The sequence below is a fragment of the Strigops habroptila genome, chromosome 12, assembly GCF_004027225.2.
Source record: "Strigops habroptila isolate Jane chromosome 12, bStrHab1.2.pri, whole genome shotgun sequence".
Lineage (NCBI taxonomy): Eukaryota > Metazoa > Chordata > Aves > Psittaciformes > Psittacidae > Strigops > Strigops habroptila.
This window is the reverse complement of record NC_044288.2, coordinates 16,569,196-16,591,314: the sequence shown is the minus strand read 5'-3', so window position 1 is coordinate 16,591,314 and position 22,119 is coordinate 16,569,196. Positions and strand designations below refer to the sequence as shown.

Below are 22,119 nucleotides of genomic sequence, written 5' to 3'. Positions count from 1 at the left end.
GGCTGCCAGGTTGATGGCATAAGGAACAAAGTGGATTCTAGGAGGGGCATGGAAGGGGCCTCCTTTCTCCCCTGGGAAAAGCAGCAGCATAGCCCTGCAGTGGGAAATAGATTCCCTGGGATGAAAAGAAAGGGAAGGGATAAAATCCTCTTTTGTGACAAGCTGGGATGGGGCCGGGCGCAGCCCTGTGCGGCGCACACCCAGGGCGCTGCGGGACGGCTCCGCTCCGCTGCCTTCCCTGAGTGTTTGAGGCTGGGCTGAGGCTGGGTGCTGCCGCACCGCGTTGCCTCAGGCCGTGAGGGCACCGCAGCCCAGTAAAAGGCCCGTGTTGAAACTGTGTCCCCGCGTCTCCGACAAGTCCGGCGGGGGAACGGGAGGGGAGCCGGGGAGGGAGCGCGGGGAGCTCGGCGCGGCGGCCGCGGGGCTGGGAAGGCGCCGCTCGCCATTGGCTGGCGCGGTGGGCGGGCGGTGCATCAGGAGCTGCCGATTGGCTGGCGGAGCGGTGTGGAGCTGTCAATCACACCTGCTGTGCCGTGCCGGGCGTGCTCCGGTAGCGGAAGCGCGCGGCCATGGCGCGGGAGAAGCAGGCGGAGGCCGCGGCGGAGGCGGAGGGGACGCCCGAGCGCTCGTACCGGGAGCAGCTCGACTTCCTGAACCCCATCGCCCGGCCGCTCGCCTCCCGCAAGCTGACGCGCAAGCTCTACAAGTGCATCAGGAAAGGTCTGGCCGGCACCGGCGCATGGCGGGGTGGGACCGGGCCGTGGCGGCACAGCCCCCTTCACGGTGTGATTCTCTTGCAGCGGCCAAGCAGAAGCAGATCCGTCGCGGTGTGAAGGAGGTCCAGAAGTTCATCAACAAGGGGGAGAAGGGGTAAGCGCTGTGCCCGACCCCGCTGCCCCGGCTTGGCCTCGCTGCCCCGGCGCGGCGACTGACACGGGCTTTCTCCGCAGGATCACGGTGCTGGCGGGCGACACGCAGCCTATCGATGTGTACTGCCACATCCCCATCATGTGCGAGGACAGGAGCCTCCCCTACGCATATGTCCCCTCCAAGTCGGTAAGGGTCTGGGGCTGTGCAGCCGGGAGGAGGCTTCCCGGGGAGGCGCAGATTGATGCTCGTCCGTCGCCAGGGCACGGGACTGTTCCACCATGGGACCAGAGAGCCGTTTGCTGTGATCGTGTCCCTGCAGCCTCCAGGGACAGGAGCTCTGGGACCCATTTTCCCCTTTAGTTGTGATCTGGGACCTGCCTGCTCCCAGAAACAGGCACTGGCCCAGTGGATGATGGACATTCCTGGGAAGGGGTAGTGGAACATGCTTCCCCCGTAGGCGGGAGGCTACGGGGGCCTTTAGGACGTTGTCCCTAGTGCAGGCAGCTCCACAGCCCCTGGCTCCCGTGCTGGGGAAGGAGTATGGCACCTGTGGCAGGTCCAGCCCCATGCCACATTCCAGGATGCAGGAGATGAGCTGGAAAAATGGTTCTTGAGCCCAGCAGGAGCCCAGAGGAGCTGGCAGGCTTCTTCCTTGCATTGGACCAGGGTGTGAAGTGTGTTAGTCGTGGGCTGAGCCTTGCCTTGGCGGGGGTCCTGATACCCATCAGCCCCTCACAGCCTCTCTGTCCCGCAGGACCTGGGGGCCGCAGCCGGCTCGAAGCGCCCGACCTGCGTGATCATGATCAAGCCACACGAGGAGTACCAGGAGACCTACGATGAGTGCCTGGAGGAGGTGGAGGCTCTTCCCCTCCCTCTGTGAAGAGCCGGGGCGGGTTGTGCAGCTCCGAGCCCCCCCTTTTCTGGGGAGGCGGCTGCGGGCGTTGACGGGGGGTGGTGAGCGTTTTGGGGGTGAATAAAGGCTATTTGTGGGGTTTGTAGGATGCGGTCCCAGCACTCTGTTACGGGGGGGGCCGCCGAGCCGCCAGGGGGCGTCCGGTTGAGCCATGAGGGGCAGCCCATTGCGCGGTGGGGGGGGGGGTCTGGCTGGGTCAAACCATCCCGGTGGAGAGGGACGAGGCCTGTCTGCCCGCCCCCGCCGGGCCCAGCCGGTCGCGCAGGCCACGGCCCGGCCGTGACTCACCGCCGGTGAACGCCCCGACTGGTCGTACCGCCAGCCCCGGGCCGCCGCCTCCCGGCCTGGCGGCTCCCCGGCAGCCCCTCCCCGAGCACTGCAGGCCCCAGCCCCCGCCGCCGCGCCAGAGAGAAGCAAGGGCAGACGCCAGAATGAAATCGGGTTTATTGCAGGAAAGGCCGAGGAGAGCTGGGCCCGGCCGGCCCCTGGCTCCGCGGTTACAGGCTCAGAGCAGGGCTCCCCTCATCAGCCACCCTGGGAGGGGCGATGTGGGGGTTCCCGAGCTCGGGCAGCATCCCAGCCCCCTGCCCACACGCCCCCCACCCGCCTCACAGTGTGGCAGGGCAGTGGGTTCCCCCCGCCCTCACACAAGGCACTCGCCCCTCTCAGCTGCAGGGATTCCTGCGGGGAAGTTGCATTAACCACCCTCCATTGCAGAGCAGCCCCAGCACTGGTGACATGGAAAGCACCAGCTGAGGTGCTGGAGCAGCTGCCACCCCTCCCAGCAGTACCAGCACTTTCAGGTTTTCCTCCTCTGCTTTCCCAATGGCACAAGCAGCCAGTTGCAGGCACAGGGCACTGCTGGCACCAGGACCCTGCTGACAAGGCAGCCACTGTGAGCAGTGGAACCCTCACAGCGAGGCAGTGGGGTTGGGGACACAGCGTTGAGCCTCTCGTTAGCAAGATATTAAGTTATGGGTTGTAGGGAACAAGGGGCGCAGAGCAGGAGGGACAGGGAATGTCTCACAGGGCGCTTGGTTTCTGCCCCCATGGCAGAAGGAAGCACAGGGCAAACGCTCCTGGAGTCAGGGCACGGGGCACATGCAAGACCCCCTGGAACAGATGACCCCCCCCCATCTCCAGAGACACCCCCAGAAGGGCCTGAAGCACTGCAAGAAGGAAAAGCTCCCTTGTCAAAAACAGTCCTTCACCCCAGGGCAGCGCCGAGTGGCCGGTCCTTGTGCAGACCCTGAGATCGTCCTGTTGCAGCAGCAAAAGACCTTCCCCCGTCACAGTCCCGCCAGCATCCCACCGCTCAGATCTTCGAGGACTCCACGCGCTCGATCCATGGCGAGTCGGCCCCGAGATCCCTGGGCTCTGACCGCAGCTGCCGCAGCTCCCGCTCCAGCGCCTGGCTCCGGTGGTACATCTCCATGTAGCTGGCCTGGAGCTCTCGCTGGTACCGCAGCACCTTCTCCTTCTCCTCCTGCCAGGTTTTCCTCTCCAGCTCAAAGTTCACAGCCTGCAGCTGGCCCTGGCGCCGCTCCCGCAGCAGCTCTGCCCACAGCCACTCCACCTGACGCTCCAGGGGCTCTGTCGTGTCGCTGTGAAGGCCCCGGCACTTGGAGTCATCAGTTTCGCAGCCAGGGAAGTCCTGGCACGATGGCATGGGATCATCACCCAGCGGCAGCGAGGCGCTGGGCTCCGGGGCGCTCTGGAAGGAGTCTGCCAGTTGTGCCAGCTGGGAGTCCCTGGCCTGGACCTCTGCCTTGGCCTCCCGCAGCTGCGTCTTCAGGCTGAAGATCTCACCCAGCTTCTGGGCCATCTCCTCCTGGGTGTCCCGGAGCTGCTGCTTCAGCAGGGAGATCTCTGCTGCCTTCTGGCACACCTGCAGGGCATGGGTGAGCAGTGAGGATGGGCTCGGGGAGCAGGACCCTGGGCTGTCACCACAGCAGCCCTGAGAGACCACAAGCATCATACCTGGCTTGTCCCCATCCCATGGTCACGAATGACACCAGAACACAGAACTGCTGCACCCATCCTAACGCCACGACCAGGAGGGCGCAAAAGGAAGGGGACTCACCTCCCACTTGGTCTCCTCCAGCTTGGGGCTGACGCGCTCACCCTGTGGCTGCCGGAGCTTGGACTCCTCACACTGGCACTGCTGCATGCTCAGCTCCTCCTGCAGCCGCTTCTTCTCCTGCTGCGCCTTGTAGAGCTGCAGCTGCAGCGCCCGCTGCCCGCGCTGCGCCTGCTGCGTCACCTGCTGCAGCCGCGCCATGTACATCTGCTTCAGATCCTCCAGCTCGTCCAGCCACAGCCGCTGCTTGTCCTCAAACGCCTGCCAACATAGGTCGATGCTGGTGAGGGTCCACAGCCTGCGCTGTGCGGGGCAGCCCCAGGCAGGGATCCCAGAAGGTCCCATGATGTTAGGTCCTCCCGTGCTCAGATATTCCATCCCCCTGCCATGGCAGGACACCAGCTCCTTCACCTCACCTTCCACCCAGACACCGCTGCCCCAAACCCCCACCCAGGGCACCCAGCACAGCCCCACGGCTCACCTGCGTGAAGGGGTCTTCGGTCTCGCTAAGGCTCCTCTTGAGCTGCCGCAGCTCTCCTCCTGTCTCCTGCAGCCGGTCCTCCAGCTGCTTCACCGCATCCTCCAGCGAGTAGGTGAACTCGTAGGGCGGCGGGGGCTCGCCGGGGCTCTGCAGCCGGCTCAGCGTGGCCATGCTTTTGCAGGACAGGGGCACCTTCTCAGAGACCAGGGGGTCCCTGGGGCTCCGGGAAACCCTGTCCAAGGAGCCCCCAATGTGGTTGATGTGGCCCATGGAGGCGCTGAACTGGCTCTGGGCAGGCTTGAGGCGGGAGCCGTAGGAAGGGAAGCTCTGGATGGAGTTGTGGCTGGAGTCGGAGGCCTCATCCAGGCTGATGGCATGGAGCAGGTGGGTGCGGAGTGGGCCGTGCTGTGAGGCTGCTGTGCTGCTCTGCGACAGCAGCGTGTGCAGGCTCCCATTGCTCTTGGACAGCTTCTGCCCCTTGGATGAGGATAGGCCCTGCATGGAGACCAGCCCCTTGCCAGCCACTGCTTTGAAGGCCGAGGGCCTGATACGGCACTGAAAAACGAGAGCGGGGTCAGCCCAACAGCGCCCACCAGCACACACGAGTGCCCAGAACCAGGGAGAACCTGCTCACTCCCACCCCGTTATCCCTGGACCTCCTCAAATCCCCACATCCCATCCAGGGCACAGACCATTCTGCTCCAGCCCCATCCTCCCGCAGAACAAGGCTTATTTCAGGGCCTGGCATGGCGCCCACAGCCTCACCTTGTCGAATCGGCCCCTCTCAGGCAGGGAGCTCTTGGAGAAGTCGGCCCCACGGTGATGCTCCCGGGAGCAGCGCTCGGGGGACCGGTTCTCGCGGTCACTCTCATAGTCCCGCTTGTAGCAGGCGCTCGACGTCTGGTGCTTCCGCTCCGACCGCGTCTCCTTCTTGGCCCCATGCAGGTAGCCAAAGAGCTCCCGCTGGCTCGGCCCCTTCCGCAGCAAGCCATCAGGCTGCCGAAGCCCCCGTGAGCCCCCCATCGGGGCCCGCAGCTCCAGGGGGGACAGATCCTGCTTCTCCACCAGGCTGCCCACGCTGCCCATGCTGCCAATGACACCGACGGGCTCCGAGGAGAGGTAGGTGCTGAGGATGCGGGTGTCGGGCTCACAGGTCACAGGACCCTGTGCTGCTGCCATGGAGAATTAGAGAAAAGCCCAGTACCAGCACTGCCGAAGGAGAGACAAAGTCAGCAATGCCGGGAGGCCGGGACATCGAACACCCCGGCACCCCCTTTCCCAACTGGCACCAAGGACCAACCCAGTGCTGGGAGGGACCTGCCAGGTCCTGGGGGACCCGGGTGAGCAGGGTGCTGGTGCACAGCACACACCGGGGCAGGGGCTCCCCCCTGATGCCCCCCCATGTCGGAGCGCTTCCCTCCCACACCCAGCCCCACCTCCCGCCTGCGGACGGGGCCGCCACCAGAACAGGCACCTGCCGCCCAGGCGAGTTTGGGAGCCGGCAGCACCCGCCCGGGCCTGGCGCCAGCCCCGGCCCCACAGCACCGAGACACCCCACAGGGACCTCAGCGCCCGGATACCCCCCGGAGACCTCCCCACAATGACCCTGGGGCCAGACCCAGCCTGGCCTCCCCAGCGCGTGCAGGGGCACGCAGCTCTCCCGCCCCACAGGAACACTTCCCGCACAGCACAGGCTCATGCACCACAGAGGGCAAGCTCCCAAACCTTCCCCATGGCCCCACTCCACCTGCAGGTGCTCCCACCCCAACACCAGGCAGGGATGAGGCGGCCGTAGCCCAGCTGCTGCGTGCGTGCTGGGGACCCCATGGCCGGACACGGTGGGAGGGCGGCGGGAAGGGGCAGGAAGCAGACAGGACAATGCAGCTTCCTGCGCAGGTGGCCGGGGGAGGAAGGATGCATGGATGACTTCGGCCTCGGCTCCCCCCCCTTGCAGGGGGACAATGGCCCTCACAGCCCTTCACGGGTAGCCCCGGTGGAGGGGACACTGTGAGCATGGCAGGGATGAGGCAGAACCCCCCCGCCCCCCGTGGCTCCCAGGCTCGCCGAGGGCTCGCAGGCCGGGTTACACCCAGGAAGCTGCCCTGGTTCTCAGCACCACACGCGGGTAAACAAACACCCCGCTTTTAATTGCTGCCACGCACAAACCTGTCTGACAGCTCCCGGCCTGCGCTGTCACCTCCCTCTGCGAGCCCAGCACCTGCGCCGGGCATCGGCATCCCATGAAGGGCATCAGGGATGGACCCTGCTGGAAGGGTCCAGGCTCCCTGCGGTGCACAGGCATGGGGCACAGGAATGTCCCCGCTGGGGGGAAGCTCATAGCATCCAGCCCTTAGCACCGGGTGAGCCCCACAGCAGCTCCTCCCGGCACAGGCGGCCGAGGAAGTAGGTCAGGTTGTGGGAGGTTTGGGAAACGCCGCGGGAGCCCGAAGGTGTCCTGCCTGCGGCGGGAAGGGTGTCACCCCCTAGGCGGCAAAACACCGGTCCGGCCAGCCTGGCTCCTTCCCGGGGTGGCAGATGAGATCTGGTCCCAACCCCAGCCGTGCCCCCGTCGAGCCTTGCCCGGGCAGGAGCTGGCCACAAACCTTCTCCCATCGCCTCCGGGCGGGAACCGGGGGGGCTGCGGGGTTCCCGCGCCCGCCTCGCCGCAGCCCCCCCTGCACCTCTCCGCAGCCTCCACCGAGCCCGGCCGGAATTTCCGGCACGGAGAAGGCGGAGGGGGAGGTCGGTCCCCGGGGCCTGGCCCGGCCGAGGGCGCTGCAGCCCGGGACAAAGCCCCGCACGGCGGAGAGCACCGGAGCGCACCGGGGTTCTCCGGGGTGGCGGAGGCACACCGGGGCTCACCGGGCCCGCACTCACCATGCCGGCGGCGCTGCGATCCCGCTCGCCTCCTCTCGCCGCTCCTTCCCTCGCCGTGTTTGAACGCGCCCCTCGGCCGCGGCCGCGCGGGCAGCGGGCGGAGCCGGCACCGGCAAATCGCGGCACGGAGGCGGGCGGCGGCGGCGGTGCGGGAAGGGGCGGGAGGAGGAAGAGGAGGAAAGGGGACGGGCCGGCCGTGCCCACCGACGGGGTGGGTCAGGGCGGTGTCCGGGGCGGGCTGGCTGCGTGCGGCGCCGAGCACCCTTGAGCTGAACCCCGTGCAACCCACTCGGGTACAGCCCCGGGACCGACAGCAGCAGCTCCAGCCGACCCCCGATGGCCATCACCGTGGCGGGGGGAGCAGGCCGTTTCACCCTCCCCTGGGCTGCCGGGGTAGGGGAGAAGCATTTTGATCAGCCTCGACGGCTGCGCTAAGTCCCTGCAGAGAGGAGATGGGTCCTGCGGGGCACTCTCTGCACCCTCCTCTTGCAGGACAGCGCCGTGTGCCCCCAACACAGCACCCAGGGGGTGGGCAGGATCCGCCGGAGGTGCCACAGCTCTATCCACGGGCCGTGGCATGCCATGGAGGCATGGAGTAACTGCTGTGGGGCTGCCACCCGCCCCAGCGCCTGGCCTGGTGCCGGTGAGACACGACACGCTTCATCCCTCTGAATCAATCCTGCCACGTCCTGGCCGGGAGCTGGTTTCGTCACTCGGCACCACTGCAGCGTGCCAGGCACAGGGATCAGGGAATGCCGGCACGGGGCAGAGCTGGTCACTGGGCATTCAGCCTCCTGGAAGAGCAGGACACCTGCAGCAGCCCCGCACGGTGCCCGTCTCTCCCTGGGCAAGGATCGCACCCACTCTATCCCCAGCCTGAGTACGGGACCCGTGCCTCCAGCATGCACCAGCACCCCTGCGGTGCCAGCTCCCCCACCACACACCAGAGTCCTCTCTGTGCTGCCAGTGCTCACCCACACACACACACTGTGCCCGGGCCCTGCTCACACGCTCACATTATCCTTGGTGCGGTGCCAAGGCATTGCACCCGCTCCCTGCATCCCAGCCTCCGTGTTCCCCACAGCCCGTTTTCACTGCCCAGCCACACACTGGAGTGGCAGCATGTGGCTTTTGAATCGGGGGACCCATTGCAATGGTGCCATTTCCCAACCCGCTGGCATCAGGCTGAGCTCCAGAGCTCAGCTATGAACGAGGCACCCCGGCAGCCCGTGGGAACAGGCACATGCTGCAGAGGCATGTTAACAGCACCCCTCCAGGGTTGGATTGGGCAGAGTGATGCCGGGCTGACTTCAGCGGCTGCTGGTCACAGCCGCACCCCTCACTCCCTCCTGTCTGCCCCGTTTCCTGTCTCCACTGTGGGCTGCATTCCCCCCGCACGTCTCCCTGCGTTGGCAGCTCCCACAGGGCCCCAGGGCTCATCCCTGCCTGGGACATTCCAACAGCCAGGGATGCTGAGATGCTCCTGCCACCCATTGGCTTTTCCCCAGCCCCTTCTCCCTGCTCCTTCACCCTCCAGTCCCTCCACATCATGATACTACAAGAAGTTCATGTGGCAGCCAGCAAACAGCTCTGGGAACCATTCTGTTCAAGCAATCTGGCAATAAAAGCCAACTGATCGCAGCAGCCCCCCCGCAGCCTCACTGATGGCAATTTGAGCCACAGAAGGGGAGGCACAAAGGGGCAGGTCTGGAACTCTGTGGGATCTCTCTGCACCTGTGTACCTTGACCCCCACCTCAGGGTTGCTGAGAGCATGGGAACACCAGGAGGCCTCCAGCTCGGCACCATGGGGCTCCTGGGACAGCAGGCAGGGTGTTATCCATCTGCAGAAAGGCGATGGGGAAAAACCTCATCCTCTCCCGCTGGGCTATTGCTAATACTGAAGTGCGTGGGGGGGTGAAATGGAGCTGAGCGACCTCGGAGTCACATTCAGAGCTATAAAAGGAAGCCGGGTCTCCAGCACAGTGCCTTTTCCACAAAAGCAACCAGAGGATGAGGGGGCTGCGAGCAGAGCTGAGAAATAGCTGCCAGGCAGCAGGAGAGGAGCCTTTAGCGCTGAGCGAAGTGCGAGGGGCACATATGCTCCTTGTTTCTGCACATCGACGTCTTCATGAAACCTGCCTGAAACTGTGTCATCTATTTTGAATGGTGCAGATAAATACTTTGATCTGCCTCCGCCAGCCCTGGCTGCGGTTCAGGTGCCAGTAAGTGGCTGCCATACAGGTGGTCAAATCCAAAGCCTGCATGGTGGAGATGCTGGACCAACATCTCCCTCCATCTGACCACATTGAGGGACATGATGGGTCCTGGGAGCACCTCTGGAGCCATGCACTGTGTGTCCAAGCCGATCTGCAATCTTCGTGCCAGATAGCACTGCTCCTCTGAGGCTTCTGGGCTGGAGAGGCTGTTGTTGGGAGCTCTTTGGTAGCGCGTCCCCAGCATGTCCTCACCCTGGGGCAAGGCCATCCCCCGAGGCTGGGCCTGCCTGCACCTTGGATGATGCAAAGCAGCACAGCCTGATCCTTACCACCATGACCTCGATGCCTTCATCAGGAGGCAGTTCCTCTCACACCCCAGTCCACAGGACTCCGGACTCCTCACCCAGCTCCAGAGCAGCATGGAGAGCAGACAGCACCAGATCTCTCCAGACGTTCATCTCTCATCCTTCTGCCCTTATGCAGTACACAACCCCCACGCTTGGCTCTGATGCTTTTGCCTCTCTTATCCCAATGCTCCTTGCCGGAGGTGCCACGTCCCTGGGGCCGCTTGTCTTCCTGGGATGGCAACAGCTTCTGTCTGGGGACATCTGCAGGCACCCGGCAAAGCAACTGCTCCAGGAAGTGCCAGGCAGGGGATGAGGGTGGAAGGGGCCAGGAAATGCGGAGGGCCTGGTGCCAGCGCTGGAGACAGGGCTGAACAGAGGGGTACCAGCTGCTCGGCTGGGTCTGCCCAGTTTGAGGAGGCAGTAGAACCCCAAACGCATGCCAAGACCCCAGAGCCAGCACATGGCACCATCTGTGAGCCAGCCCAGCACCCTCCCCTGTGGAGCAGCACAGCACCATTTCACCCAGCAGCCCAAGGAGGTGGCCAGGCTAGACTGGTGATAAAGGAGAGGAGTCCAGTGCTGGCAGGAGCGTCTTTTGAGAGCTGGTGGGCATTTCTGCCACCCTCAGCAGGTCAGGGTGAGTAGAAGCATCCTGGAGGTCACAGCGCCTGTTTGCTCCCACCACGAGTGGGCATGGACCAGGTGCTGCTCCATGCCTGCTGCTCCTACATGGGGCTTGAGCTGGGTCCTGAGCAGGGTATGTGGCCTCCCGCATCCCTCCCTCCCAGCTCTACGCATCCCACTTCCCAGCAAAAGGTGCTGGTGTGGCTGATTTCTACCAACCCCAAATAACTGCCAGCACCCAGTGCCCTTCCTCACCCATTGGGACTTTCCCGGCTTTCCCACTGCTTGGGTCTGGCGCTGCAGCTTGTTCCCAGCAGCCACAAGAGGACACTCACCTCCTCTTCTTCGCCTCCTCCTCGTGTCTCCTGCCCCAGGGCACTCTCCCAGCACGCAGCAGCAGCGCTTCTGCCACCTCCCACGGCTGCTCTTGCTCTGGCAGCAGCAGGTCAGGGACCCAGAGTTTGCAGGGTGCATCTGCCCAGCCACCTCCTGCCCACCAGCACCCCAAGGCTGACACAGCCTTTTCCCCAGGCACCTTCTCCGACCCACTCACTGACCCAGACAAGCCACATCCCCAGTGGGTGCTTAAGCCCACAGCAGAGCCCTCGCGGGCCCTGCCACCAGTGGGGGACCAGCATTTGATACCCTCAGCAAGTAAATACGCCCCAGCCCTGCTAGAAGGGGCAGCCCAGGCCCTTGTCCTGCCATGACATGGGAGAAACCAGCCTGGCAGCAAGAGCAAGTGGGTGAGATCTGCAGCCTGGGCCCCATGCAGCCTTGCCTCTCTCTCTCATCAACCCAAACCCCTGTTCCCACCTCTGAGGGAGCATCCCAGTTCTTGCCTCATCCAGAGAAGTTCTTGTTCCCCTTTTCAGGTGGCTCAGGGGCAGCCATCCTAATTCCTGCCCTTCACCCGTGCCATCACCCCATCTCTATCAGCACTGTGGTAAGCCTGGCAGCCACCCCTTCCGAGGGCTCCTCATACAGAGCCAGAGCAGATCCAGTTTCCCACAGCACTTCTGGGGGGACACCAGGTTCTCCAATATCCCCAAAAAGGCTGAGGCAGCACATGCCACAGAAGGCAGGCAAGGAAGAGAGCAGCTCAGCCAGAGCTCTCCTCACTTCACAGAGAGAAGTCCTGGGCTACCTCAACTGTGACATCAAGCAGAGCTGTGGACGCTGGGGCTTGGGGCCCGGCCCAACCACTTCCTGCAATGAAGTGACCACAGCACAGCCCTGGGGGTACCTGGCAGCTGAAACACAGGCACCACCTCACTTGGAGCCCGTTTTGGACCGGGTTGGCCTCCAAACCAGAGCTTGCCTGTCTGGCCAGAGTGTAGCTGGGGCCAAACCAGAAATGGGTGCGCTGAAACCAGTAAGGTGAAGGGAGCAGGAAAAAGCAGCAGCACGGCCACAGCCCAGGGCACTCACAACACACAGGTGCCCTGATAGTTCTTTATTGTCCTCTGAGCTGGGTGGCAGCTCAGCCATGTCCAGAGCAGGAAAACAGCCTCCTGCTCCTGCCCTGGGAGGCAGCACCAGTGTCCACAGCGATGGCACCGAGTCCCACTCTCAGCCTCTTCTGTTGGTCCCAGCAAAGCCTGGTTCTTGGCCTTTTCTGTTCCTCTGCATCTCGCCAGCACCGCCACGATCGGCCACTGCAAAGATCCTGCCTGCTCCAAGCAGCTCAGCAGCAGCCCTGGCATCTCGGCTCAAGCACAATGACACAACTGGCTCAGCCAAACGTGCACCAAGGGGTCTCGTTTGTGTCACAGTCCAGCAAGACATTAAGGACGGTGCAAGGGGCTCCTGCCACACTCAGAGCTGTCCGTGACTCGATTCGGTACCTCACGTTGTTCAGGCCTCCCTTCCGATCCATCTTAAACTGTTCCTGAGGAAGAGAGAGACCATTCAGCCCACACTGGCTTCCAGCAAAGGAGGAAGACCCAGGGCCCAGGGTGGGAGCACAGAGCTGGCAGGGGAGGACATGTGCAAGTAGAGCAAAGAGCACACAGTGATCACAACCTGCATCTCCCGTGGTTCCCCTCGACCAGACGAAGGTCTCAGGTCTCACCTGCTTCTGTGCAGCGATGCGCTTCTGGTCTCTCTTCCTCCAGGCTGCGTCATGCAGGTGCTGGAAAGTCTCATATCCAGTTGTGATTCCAGAAGGACGGCGAACCTGGAAGGAGAGCAAAGCTTCTGTAAAGCTACTGGAAAACTTGCTGTGCCTGCTACTGGAGCGGGGAGAGCAGAAGGGCTGCCTTTCCCAAGTCTCTACCTGGGCAGCTGGGGACCAGGTGGGGAGACAAGGAGAAAGGCAATTTCAACCTAGGAGGCCACAGTGTACCCCTTACCTGGAGACCAGCTCCTTTGATACGTCGATAAAACTCATCGTCCTCCCGTCCCCAGCCCCAGAAGCGGTTGGACATGCCATTGCACTGGAATGAGAGGGGCACCATACTGGCCAAGGTCCGGTCCATGCACCACAAAGGAGCAGACACCAGCATCACAAGCTCTGAGCACCAGTGCAGCCTCCCAGCCCTTGCCCCTAACCAGCTCACACCACAGGTTCTGTCCCCAAAGCTTTTAAACTCCTTTCCCCCCACTTCCCAAGCATGGAACACAACATGCACGACTGTTCATCAAGACAACCTCATCGTCCTTGCCCCAAACTGGCCAGAACATCCTACCCGTACACTCACCATCTCGTAGTGCTGCTTGGTGAGCAGCAGGATACCACCCACATAGGTCTTATAGTGATAGAGCGGGTGCAGCTCCGGGGATGCCACGTGGAAGGGTCCTGCCTCTGGGAAGCTGTAGTCCAGCTGCTCGTTGAGGGGCAGCAGATCAACGTCGTGCATTGCAATGTAGTCGGTGTCGTTGCCGCTCTCCAGGAAGCCCACGTTAATCAGGGACGCCCTGTTAAACCTGCCGCAGACAGGGACTCTTGGCGCCACGCACAGTGGACACTGTCCCTTCATGTTCCTCTCCCATGCTCCTCAGTGCTAAATGTCCTGGTCCCAGGACCCAACTGGTCCTCAAATGGGACACAAACACAGTGTTGCCTGCCTCCACAGCGGTGGGTGCCTCGGCTGCCTGTCCTGAGGCTTACGCTAAGCCCGATGGTGACACGCAGAGGTTTGACCACTGCAGACCACAGGGGGCTATAGCAAGCTCCATTCTGCCCAAGGCCAGCTGGGGAGCTCCACAGCACACGCTGGGGCTGCAGGCAGGTACCAAATGGTGAGCAGGGGCTAAGTGATAGTGTTCCCAAGCACCCCATGGCGTTTCTGTGAATTTCAGCATCCCCAGATGTTTACTGCTATAGACCTGCGACACCGGGGAGAAAGATGACATGTCTGGGGGTAGATAATTCTCTTCTTGCTTAGGGAGAGAGAAGCAAAACACCGCTTTATCTTTCTGTAAGCTCTAGAGTGAGAACATTTGCGGACAGCATCTCGCCCCAGGTCCTACACTTCTCTAAGCTGCCAGAGCAAAGTGGGAGACCCCTCAGTGCTCATGGTGGGGCTGAGTTTGGGAGAGGGGTCCTCTCACTCCCTTTGCTCATTGCAGCGAGGGGACACACTACCTGAAATGATCCACCTGGTTGAGGACGAAGATGTGATGGCGAATCCTCTTGGTGCTCAGGAATCGGTGCATGTATGGCACAAAGGTCAGCAGCTCCTCGAACCGCTCCCGGAAGGGGACGAGCAGCGCCAGGCGATGGGGACCCCACGACGGCTCGTCCTCCACCGGCGGGAGCGGGGCCGGGGGCGGGCAGGGCTGGCGGGGAGCCCCCCGGCTCTGCCCGCCGCCGGGGGCCGGGCCCTCGCCCGAGCAGCTGAACTGGAGCCAGAGCAGCGAGGCGAAGCCCAGGAGCAGCGCCAGGAAGAACAGCGGGAACACGGAGAACCTGCCGGGCGGCAGCGGGGCCCTGGGTCACAACGCCGGGGGATGTCAGCGGCCGCCGGGAACCCTCCGCCCGCCGGGACCCCCCCCCCGCCCGCCGGGGACCCCCGAACCGCCGTCCCCGCCCCGCTCACCCGCCGCCGCGCAGGCGGAGCGCGGCCCTGCGGCGGGCCGGGCCCATGGCGCTCGCCCGGCCCCGGCGCCGCCGCGGGACACGCTGGCTGCTCCCGCCGCTCCCACCCGGAAACGCGGCCCGGCCCCGACGTTCCGCCCCGCTCCCTTCCGCCCGGCGCCTGCGGGGACACGCACCCGCCCCCTCCGGCGGGCACCGCACCGCAACCCTCCGAGATGCCCCCCGCTTCCTCCGTGTCCCCCCCGGAGCCTCCGGACAACACTCTTTCCCCCCGCCCCGGGACAACCCCACACCAAGCTGGAACCCCCCCTCAATGGGCGCCCCCCGCGGTTTCATCTCCCGCCCCAGCATTTCATCCCCACCCCCGTAGAGCCCCCCCGTTCCCACCCCATACAAAGCCAGAGCCGCAGCTGGAGTCAGTCCTTTAATGCCCCTCCCCACAGCCCCTCACGTTCACACCCAGCACGGCAGGTCCCATCCAGCAGGTCTCATCGGGCAGGGGGAGCACTGGAAAAACAGGGGAGCAACATCCAGGCTCCCACAGAACAGCCCCAGGGTCCCAGCAGGCATTGTCCCCCCTTGGTCCAAGCCACCAACCGCCAAGTGCCAGGCAGGGGTTACAGCCAAACAGACAGATAAAAAATACTTCGATATTTCTCAGAAACAGCTTCTAGAAACCACAGATTTACACCTCCCCATAGAAAAGATGGGTTTGGGCACAGGTCACAGCCCACATCTTCTGCTAGTAGAAACGCTTGTTCCGTTCCTGGCGTTTCTGGAAGACCACAGCTCCCACCACAGCGCAGATGATGATGCCCAGCAGCGCACAAAGCAGGAGCAGAAACACCTTCCAGCCTGTCAGAGGCCCACTTCGGAAATTCCCCGTTGGGTCATCCACGTTGTCTGCAAGGATAAGAACAGCTACAGAGACCGACCCAACCTCAGCTCCTGTGGAGTCTTGCACAGTGTCAGAGCCCTCACGCCTTCAAGAGTCCAGCCCCGACATGCTCCAGAGGTGGTTTCCGAAGCCAGAGACTCACCTTTGGGTGATTTAAGGAGGCTGACACTAGGCTCTATCTTGGTCCAGTCAACAGTCTCATCTTCTATGGGGTGCTCCACCATGAGCTGGAATAGCTTCATCGAGATAATGTCATGATTGTCTAGAAAACAACCATCAGCACCAAACACTGTCAGGAGCTCCAAGAGATGTCCATGCACTCAACACCCCTAGGACCACGCTCCACCAGGTCCAGGCCTCCTTCCCTCTCAAGCCACCCTCACGCCCCAGGTGTCAAACTGCAATTTGAGACATTCCTTGGCTCAAAATGCCTCCTTTCCCAGGCCACGGGTCCCTACCCATGAGGGCTTCAAGAGACCGGTGAATAGTTTGGGGGAAGAAAGCCATCAAAGCCATGCAATGCATCCACAGCATTATCATCCAGGCTCTAAACAACATGTGTTCCTGCGAGCAAAGCCCCATCTCACCAGACAAATCTCCAGTGCCAGCAGAAGCACCAAAGAAGTAGCCAGTTGGCAGCTGCACCCCTGCAATGTCAATGCAGTTCTTCCATTCATTCTTGTCTTCCACATCAGTCATCACCTGCAAGACCAGGGGAGCGTCACACCAGGAGTGCGTGCCATCATCCAGCACGCCTGCAGCTCTTATGGAGCTGGACAGGCAGGTGGTTGAGCCTGGAAAACCATCTCAGGGTCACCTACCGACACAGCAACACCCATCCCTCAGCACTGCCTTGTCTACCATGCAAGAGACACCCTGCAGAAGGCGTCCACCACATCTCACCGTCAGGCGGCCGCGGGAGTACCGGATGGCCAGGAAGGTGTCGTGGTTCTGGTTCCGCAGGTCGGCGGTGCACCCTGCCAGCTCCGTCCAGCGCCCGTCCTTGCTGTGGTCGTACGTCAGGGAGCCGTTGTTCACCATGGCAGAGATGTAGGGGAACACGCGCTGCAGGGAGGAGAGCACCACTGCCCTCAGCCTGCAGGAGCCTTGGGGCTGCAGACCAAGAGCCAGCTTCCCCTGCCTGGTCAGAAACCTCAGTGAGCGTGGGATCTCAGCAAGGCACAGCAGCAGAGCCCCGGCTTCACTGCATGGTCAGGTACAGAGGGCAGAACAGTGAAATCAAGGCTCCTCTTCTACATAAAGCTGCTTCTAAACTGAGTGAGAGCATGTTCTGGCTAGAGCAGAGCAGCCACTTCTGACCTTCTGTACCAAGACCCTGCAGAAGCCCACACCGTGCCACATGTCCAGGGCAATGAGACCACCCCAAACCTGCAGAGCAAACACCAGCCTGGCTAAGAAGTACAAGAACAGAGCACGGGAGCCAGAATGGGCAGAAATCTCACAACAGGAGCATAACCACACTCAGGGCTTTGTAGCCAGCAGATTAGGCACACCAAGAGAGGCCAATTGGAGGCAAGAATTCACCTTCCAGCAAGCATCAAGACAACAGGGACATGGGTCATTTCCACGTGCTTTGTGACTTAAATATCATGTTTTTGGTGCAACAGATCTCACTAGCACAGTTACGTTTTCTGGCTGTGCCGTAATGAGATCCACAAACACAGAGCAGGGAGAAGAAAAGAACCACCAGCTCCATGGGACTGATCTGTATTTGGGCCATGGAGAATTCTGGAGCAAAAAGCCAGTCCAGGAGTTTCTCTTTTAGACACCCAGGTTGCAAACAGAGAATAAAGCCAGAAACAACGTGGAACAAGCAACCAAAGCACAGAGAAGTTCAGGAAATTACAGTCAGGACTAATATACTCTTAGGCCGATTCCTCCAACTTTACTTAGTAGCTGGTGCATAGTTTACACCAGCCCTGTGCCATGCTGTCAGGAGGAGGAGGAAAGACTTTGGAAACACCTGTGTAGCCAACAACAGCAGAAGATGGAGCAAGGACCTTCTTATCTCCATTTATAAACTTTTCCCCTTTGCAGCTCCCATGATAAGAAGAACAGCCCACTCTCACGTAAGGACTCTTCCTTGGTCCAGGTGTGAAGCACTTGGAGCATGAAGCCGCTGAGGAAACGGCCTCCTCAGCACTGATCAACTCACCTCTGTGGCTTCATCGTTGGGATAGGTATCAAGGAAAATAGCCAGTCCGTGAAAGTTGTCCTTGCTGCCAAAGACAGGACCTGGAGCAGGGCAGAACATTGGAAACAGAAGGCTCTCAGAGAGAGTTTGTGTTCAGAGACTCCTACTGAAAAGAGCTGTAAGAGCTGTTTATTATCAGGCTGAAGGCAGAACACACAGGACATGCCACTGATCTCGTGAGACCAGACAAAGTCTCCCTGGTGGGAAACTCTCCAGGACAGGGTACATGTGAGTCCTGACCTGGCCTCATCCTGGCGGATGGCCCCAGCTGTGCACCATACCTGGCACCAGGCGCTCCTGCGTGTACCACAGTGCCAGGCCATCCCCATGCAGGTTCTTCTTGCCGGCTCCGTGGATCTTGAAGTGGACATGGAGCTCCCAGTCCTTGAGGAAGCAGGGCTGTGCAGAGAGACCACCCAGCGGCCTCAGGGCCGGAACCGGGAGAGGCGCTGGGGCCGCCCCGGGCCCCCGCCGGGCTCCCCCCCGCCCTCCGAGGGCTCCCCCCAGGCTCTCACCACGCGGTTCCAGATGGAGCCTTCCCGGCTGCGCTCGTCAGGAGTCAGGCGGACGTACTGGCTGGTGACCATGGTGCTGCCCTGGAAGTCCCACAGCGGCATCGCGGCAGAGCCCGCGCCTGCAAAGGGGCGGAGAGAGCGCGGCTCAGCCCGGGCCGCCGCGGCGCGTCCGTCCCGTCCGCGCGGCCCCGCGCTCACCCTGATACGGCTTCATCAGCGAGTGCTCCCGCTTCAGGTGCTCGCTGTTGCCATCCGTGAGCTCGGCGGTGGCCGGGAACAGCCCGAGCCCCGCCAACAGCAGCGCCGCGGCCGCCAACAGCACGCCCGCACCCGCCGCCATGCTCCGCTTCCGCCTTCAGGCGCACCGCCCCGGCCCCGCCCAGGAGCGGCAGCCCGCGCCGCCAATCAGAAGCCCCCACAACACCGCGTTCCCGCCTCCCAGGTCAACGTCACTGCTGCCCTCCTATGGCGGGGAAGGGGGCGGGGCCGGAGGCCCGCGGCTCCCGCAGCGCTGTCTGTCGGGAGGAGCGCGGCGGCGCGCGGCGTGCCGGGAGGTGTAGTCCGCGCTCCCTCCTCCTGCCCGTCACGTGCCGTCCACGGGACACGTGACCCGCTCCGGCAGCCTGTCGCCATGGCAGCGGCACGCAAGATGAGGGCGGCGGTGTCTGGGGCCGGAGCTTGGCGCTGCCCCGGGGTCCCGGCGGCCGCAGAGCAGCGGGGACGGGGCAGCGCTGCCCCCGCCCCGCGGGAAGGACGGGCCGAGGCGGTGGGGAGGTCACAGGCAGCTTTATTGAGGGCCGCGGGGCCGCCTGCCTGCAGCAGGAGCTCCCACTCGGCTGTGGTTTGTCTCCCGCCCGTGCACAGAGGAGGGGGCTCAGCGGCCGCAGCTGCCCCTTCCAGCCCTGGGCAGGAGCACCTCCAGCGAGGCGGCAGAGGGCCCGTCTCGGGTGCGTTGAGGACAACGCACTCCCCAGGGCTCCCGCAGAGCAGCCCCTGGGCTGCAGCTGAGCTGTGAGCGGGCAATGCGGCCCCTCCTGGGGGACTGCCCAGCCAGGTCCTCCCGTGTCCTTGTGTCAGGTCCTGCGCACTTGTGGCAGCTCCTGTGGCCAGTGAAAGGAGCTGAACTCGGCCTTCCCGAGCCAGCTGCCGGCTGGAGCAGCACCGGTCACATCCTGCGGGAGCGGAGGGGAACGCACACTATTCGGTTGGCTCTGGGTGCCATGTCAGAGAGTGTAGCCGGTGCTGTGGTGGGGTGCCCAGTGTGCTCTGGGCACTGTGTGTGCTGCAGCAGCCTCTGGGGGGGGTGCCACCAGCGTGGATGGACACATCCTGAGCAGGTTCTCACTCTGGATGTGTGCAAGCCCTTCATGCAGTGGGACATGTGCTTCCCTCCAGCAGCACAAGGGCTGCAGGAGGGTCAGGGGTTATGTGGAGCTGGTAGAAGCCCAGGAGGCAGAGAGAGGGGAAGCTGAATGACCAGTGAAAGTCTGGGGGGGAAGCCCACCTGAGCACGGCAGGCTGAGACTCAGGGCCCTGTCGAGCCTTTGGGGGAGTCTAAGGATGAGGGGGGTTGGCCATGGCTTAGGGACCTGCAGCTCAGTCCCGTCTGGCACTTGCAGCTCTCACTTCTTCCTATTCATGATCTGGCTGGAAATCCAGGTCATCCCATCCTGGAAGTAAGAGAGATGTGTGAGCACAGCCCCAAGAGCATGGCAGGTCCTTGGGTCCTCTCCCACCTCTGCAGAGCCTGCAGTCCTCCATCTCTACCTGCACTCCTTCCCCGGACAAGGCTGAGCAGGCTTGGATCTGCCATTCCCGGTCCCGGTAGGTGTGGAGGCTCAGCCCTTCCGCGATTTCAGCCGCGGCTGCAGCAGTCACTAGGTCCTGCTTGTTGGCAAACACCAGCAGCGGGACCCCCGTGAGGGCCTCCTCCTCAGTGACCTCTGCCAGCTCCTGCCAAGACAGAACCATCTCCCAGGGCTGCTGAGCTGCCCCCAAAGTGCCTCTCTCCCCTCTTTCTGGTGCTCTTATTGCAGCCAAAGAAGCAGTGAAGTCTCAACATCCAAAGGGAGAGAGCTCCATGCACCCTGCAGAGAGCCCAGAGCTGCATGCAGCACTGGCTGAGGTCTGAAGCACTCCCAGTACCCAGAGCCTTGGGCAAAGGGCAGCTACAGGAGCTGCTCTCAGCCCCGCGCTGTCTGGCACACCCACGCTGCCGTCTGGTGCTGGTACAGCCAAGACTGGCACTCAGAGTCTCACCTTCCCCTCTCCAGCTTCATTCCCAGGGTTTGTAACTCTGAATCCACTACTTCTAAACCTTTGCTTGGTCAAATGGCTCACCTGGTGCTGGGGAGGTGAGAGCAGGGCTGGAGACCAAGGGGCAGAGTCACCCCCATGCCGGGTACCCCTTGGGCATCACGCCTGGATCAGGGGGAGCTGCTGGGCATGGATGTGCCACAGAGTGGGCTGGCTCTGCATGCTGAGACTGATCACGAGCCCTTCCCACACAGCTCTAGGGACAGCTTGGCCCCCACGGCAGTGCTGAGACATGGCACAGAGCAGCCTCACTCCCCACTCCAGTCCTTAAAGAGCTGGTGCTTGATGGGCTTGAGCCCCAGGACACCCCCCCCAGCTTCCCCCCCCCCCCCCCCCCGGCAGACCCCTCATACCTGTCCTGTCTCCTCAAAACGCTTCTGGTCTGCACTGTCAATGACATAAATCTGCAGTGGGGGCAAAAGGGACAGTCAGTGGCTGTAAGGCCCCCATGCAGAGGGCATGGCTCTCCATGCACAGGGTTGTGGGGGGCTGCGGGTGGCCACCCCACTCACCAGCAGGGCTGTGCTGCCCAGATACTTCCTCCAGTATGGGCGGATGGAGCGCTGCCCCCCGATATCCCAGACATTTAGCTTGAGGCCATGCGAGTGGACACTTTTTATGTTGAAGCCCTGCACAGGGACACAAACCCTGGCATCACCCAGCGGAGGGTCGGACCTGCCATGCTCCCGCTGGCCACCAGCAGCACCTACCTGGGTGGGTGTGATGGTGCTGACCTCCTCAGATGCCAGGCATTTCAGCAGTGTGGTCTTCCCCGCGTTGTCCAGCCCCAGCAGGACGATGCGGAGCTCCTGCTCTGGGGATCCCTTTAGCTTCTGGATGACCGACAGCAGCCCCTGGGGGCGCAGGGTGCTGGGTGAGCCCTGTGGGGTGCCAGGTCACTGCACAGCACCCTTGTGTCAGAGTGGGAAGCTGGGCATGCTGTTCGCCATGGTACCCTGTGTCTGTGGCCTGAGCAAGCACCAGGGCTTTGCTCCCATGGTGTTCCAGGCTGGGGTGAGCCCACGGCAGATCCACCCAGCCCCAGGCCCTCCATGGTGGCTGTCCCTGCCCTGAGAGCTCTGTCAGCTCCTGGGCGCGCTGGGGACACAGCCCATGGTAAAGCCCAGTCCTGCCCTGCCAGCTCAGCACCGCGCTGGGAGCTGGTGCCCTGGCGCAGGCAGGATGTCACCGGGCCCTGCTTACCTTCTGCACATCCCCCATGGTCCAGGAGTCACTGCAGCCCGCGGCACACCTGCGGAGCTGCCGAGGGCTCATCCCCGGGGCCCACCGGAGGCTGCGAGACTGGCACGGTGCCCATCCCAGGGGAGGAAGAGGATTATGGCCTCCAGAATTAGCTGCTGTCTCTTCATTTACCCACAGCAGTAAATAATGCCCTCAGCAAATCCCCCAGCCAGCTGTCACCCCGCCATCGCCTACCCCCAGAATAAACCAGGTCCTGCAGGCTGGGGCACAGGGCATCCCTCTCCCCATGGGACCAGGCTCAGGGATGGCAGCACGGCAGGAGGATGCAGCACCTGGGCACCGTGGGCAGAGCATGGTGGTGGGATCCTGGTGCATGGGGCTGACACAGCCTCTGTGCAAGGGGTGATACCTCAGCACATCCCTACATCTCACCCCACCTCGCACCAGCACCCACAAGCTGCCCCCATGGAGGGCAGCAGGAGGTAACACTAAGGCTGGAGCTGCTGGAGGCCACGTCAGCC

At 62.9% G+C, this 22,119-nt stretch overlaps 5 protein-coding genes across 8 annotated transcripts; 1 reads left to right on the top strand and 4 right to left on the bottom strand.

Moving 5' to 3' along the window:
* Window positions 1-512: 512 nt before the first annotated feature.
* On the top strand, window positions 513-1,868 carry NHP2 (NHP2 ribonucleoprotein). Its single transcript, XM_030504909.1, has 4 exons — window positions 513-720; window positions 801-870; window positions 951-1,056; window positions 1,625-1,868. Exons 1-4 carry the CDS (start codon window positions 570-572, stop codon window positions 1,748-1,750), a joined length of 453 nt encoding a protein of 150 aa, XP_030360769.1. The 5' UTR covers window positions 513-569; the 3' UTR covers window positions 1,751-1,868.
* Window positions 1,869-2,209: 341 nt separating this feature from the next.
* On the bottom strand, window positions 2,210-9,020 carry N4BP3 (NEDD4 binding protein 3). 3 transcript variants are annotated; one of them, XM_030504907.1, is made up of 5 exons: window positions 8,976-9,020; window positions 5,110-5,553; window positions 4,345-4,899; window positions 3,867-4,124; window positions 2,210-3,671 (listed from the first exon to the last, which is right to left on the bottom strand). In XM_030504907.1, exons 2-5 carry the CDS (start codon window positions 5,521-5,523, stop codon window positions 3,099-3,101), a joined length of 1,800 nt encoding a protein of 599 aa, XP_030360767.1. In that variant the 5' UTR covers window positions 5,524-5,553; window positions 8,976-9,020; the 3' UTR covers window positions 2,210-3,098. The 3 variants fall into 3 exon arrangements, with proteins under 3 accessions (XP_030360767.1, XP_030360764.1, XP_030360766.1); XM_030504904.1 differs by lacking the exon at window positions 8,976-9,020 and adding an exon at window positions 7,222-7,390; XM_030504906.1 differs by lacking the exon at window positions 8,976-9,020 and adding an exon at window positions 6,948-7,024.
* Window positions 9,021-11,850: 2,830 nt separating this feature from the next.
* On the bottom strand, window positions 11,851-14,573 carry B4GALT7 (beta-1,4-galactosyltransferase 7). Its single transcript, XM_030504908.1, has 6 exons — window positions 14,453-14,573; window positions 13,999-14,322; window positions 13,112-13,337; window positions 12,764-12,847; window positions 12,484-12,588; window positions 11,851-12,300 (listed from the first exon to the last, which is right to left on the bottom strand). The coding sequence occupies exons 1-6, from the start codon at window positions 14,497-14,499 to the stop codon at window positions 12,145-12,147; spliced, it is 942 nt and encodes a 313-aa protein (XP_030360768.1). The 5' UTR covers window positions 14,500-14,573; the 3' UTR covers window positions 11,851-12,144.
* Window positions 14,574-14,862: 289 nt separating this feature from the next.
* LMAN2 (lectin, mannose binding 2) lies at window positions 14,863-18,459 on the bottom strand. Its single transcript, XM_030504902.1, has 8 exons — window positions 18,278-18,459; window positions 18,080-18,198; window positions 17,846-17,963; window positions 17,526-17,605; window positions 16,253-16,414; window positions 15,937-16,051; window positions 15,492-15,611; window positions 14,863-15,354 (listed from the first exon to the last, which is right to left on the bottom strand). The coding sequence occupies exons 1-8, from the start codon at window positions 18,417-18,419 to the stop codon at window positions 15,194-15,196; spliced, it is 1,017 nt and encodes a 338-aa protein (XP_030360762.1). The 5' UTR covers window positions 18,420-18,459; the 3' UTR covers window positions 14,863-15,193.
* A 1,210-nt stretch (window positions 18,460-19,669) lies between these two features.
* LOC115616076 (ADP-ribosylation factor-like protein 3) lies at window positions 19,670-21,616 on the bottom strand. Of its 2 annotated transcripts, XM_030504901.1 has the most exons (6): window positions 21,599-21,616; window positions 21,106-21,249; window positions 20,908-21,024; window positions 20,749-20,799; window positions 19,847-20,032; window positions 19,702-19,749 (listed from the first exon to the last, which is right to left on the bottom strand). In XM_030504901.1, exons 1-6 carry the CDS (start codon window positions 21,614-21,616, stop codon window positions 19,702-19,704), a joined length of 564 nt encoding a protein of 187 aa, XP_030360761.1. The 2 variants fall into 2 exon arrangements, with proteins under 2 accessions (XP_030360760.1, XP_030360761.1); XM_030504900.1 differs by having other exon boundaries at window positions 19,670-20,032.
* Window positions 21,617-22,119: the final 503 nt, after the last annotated feature.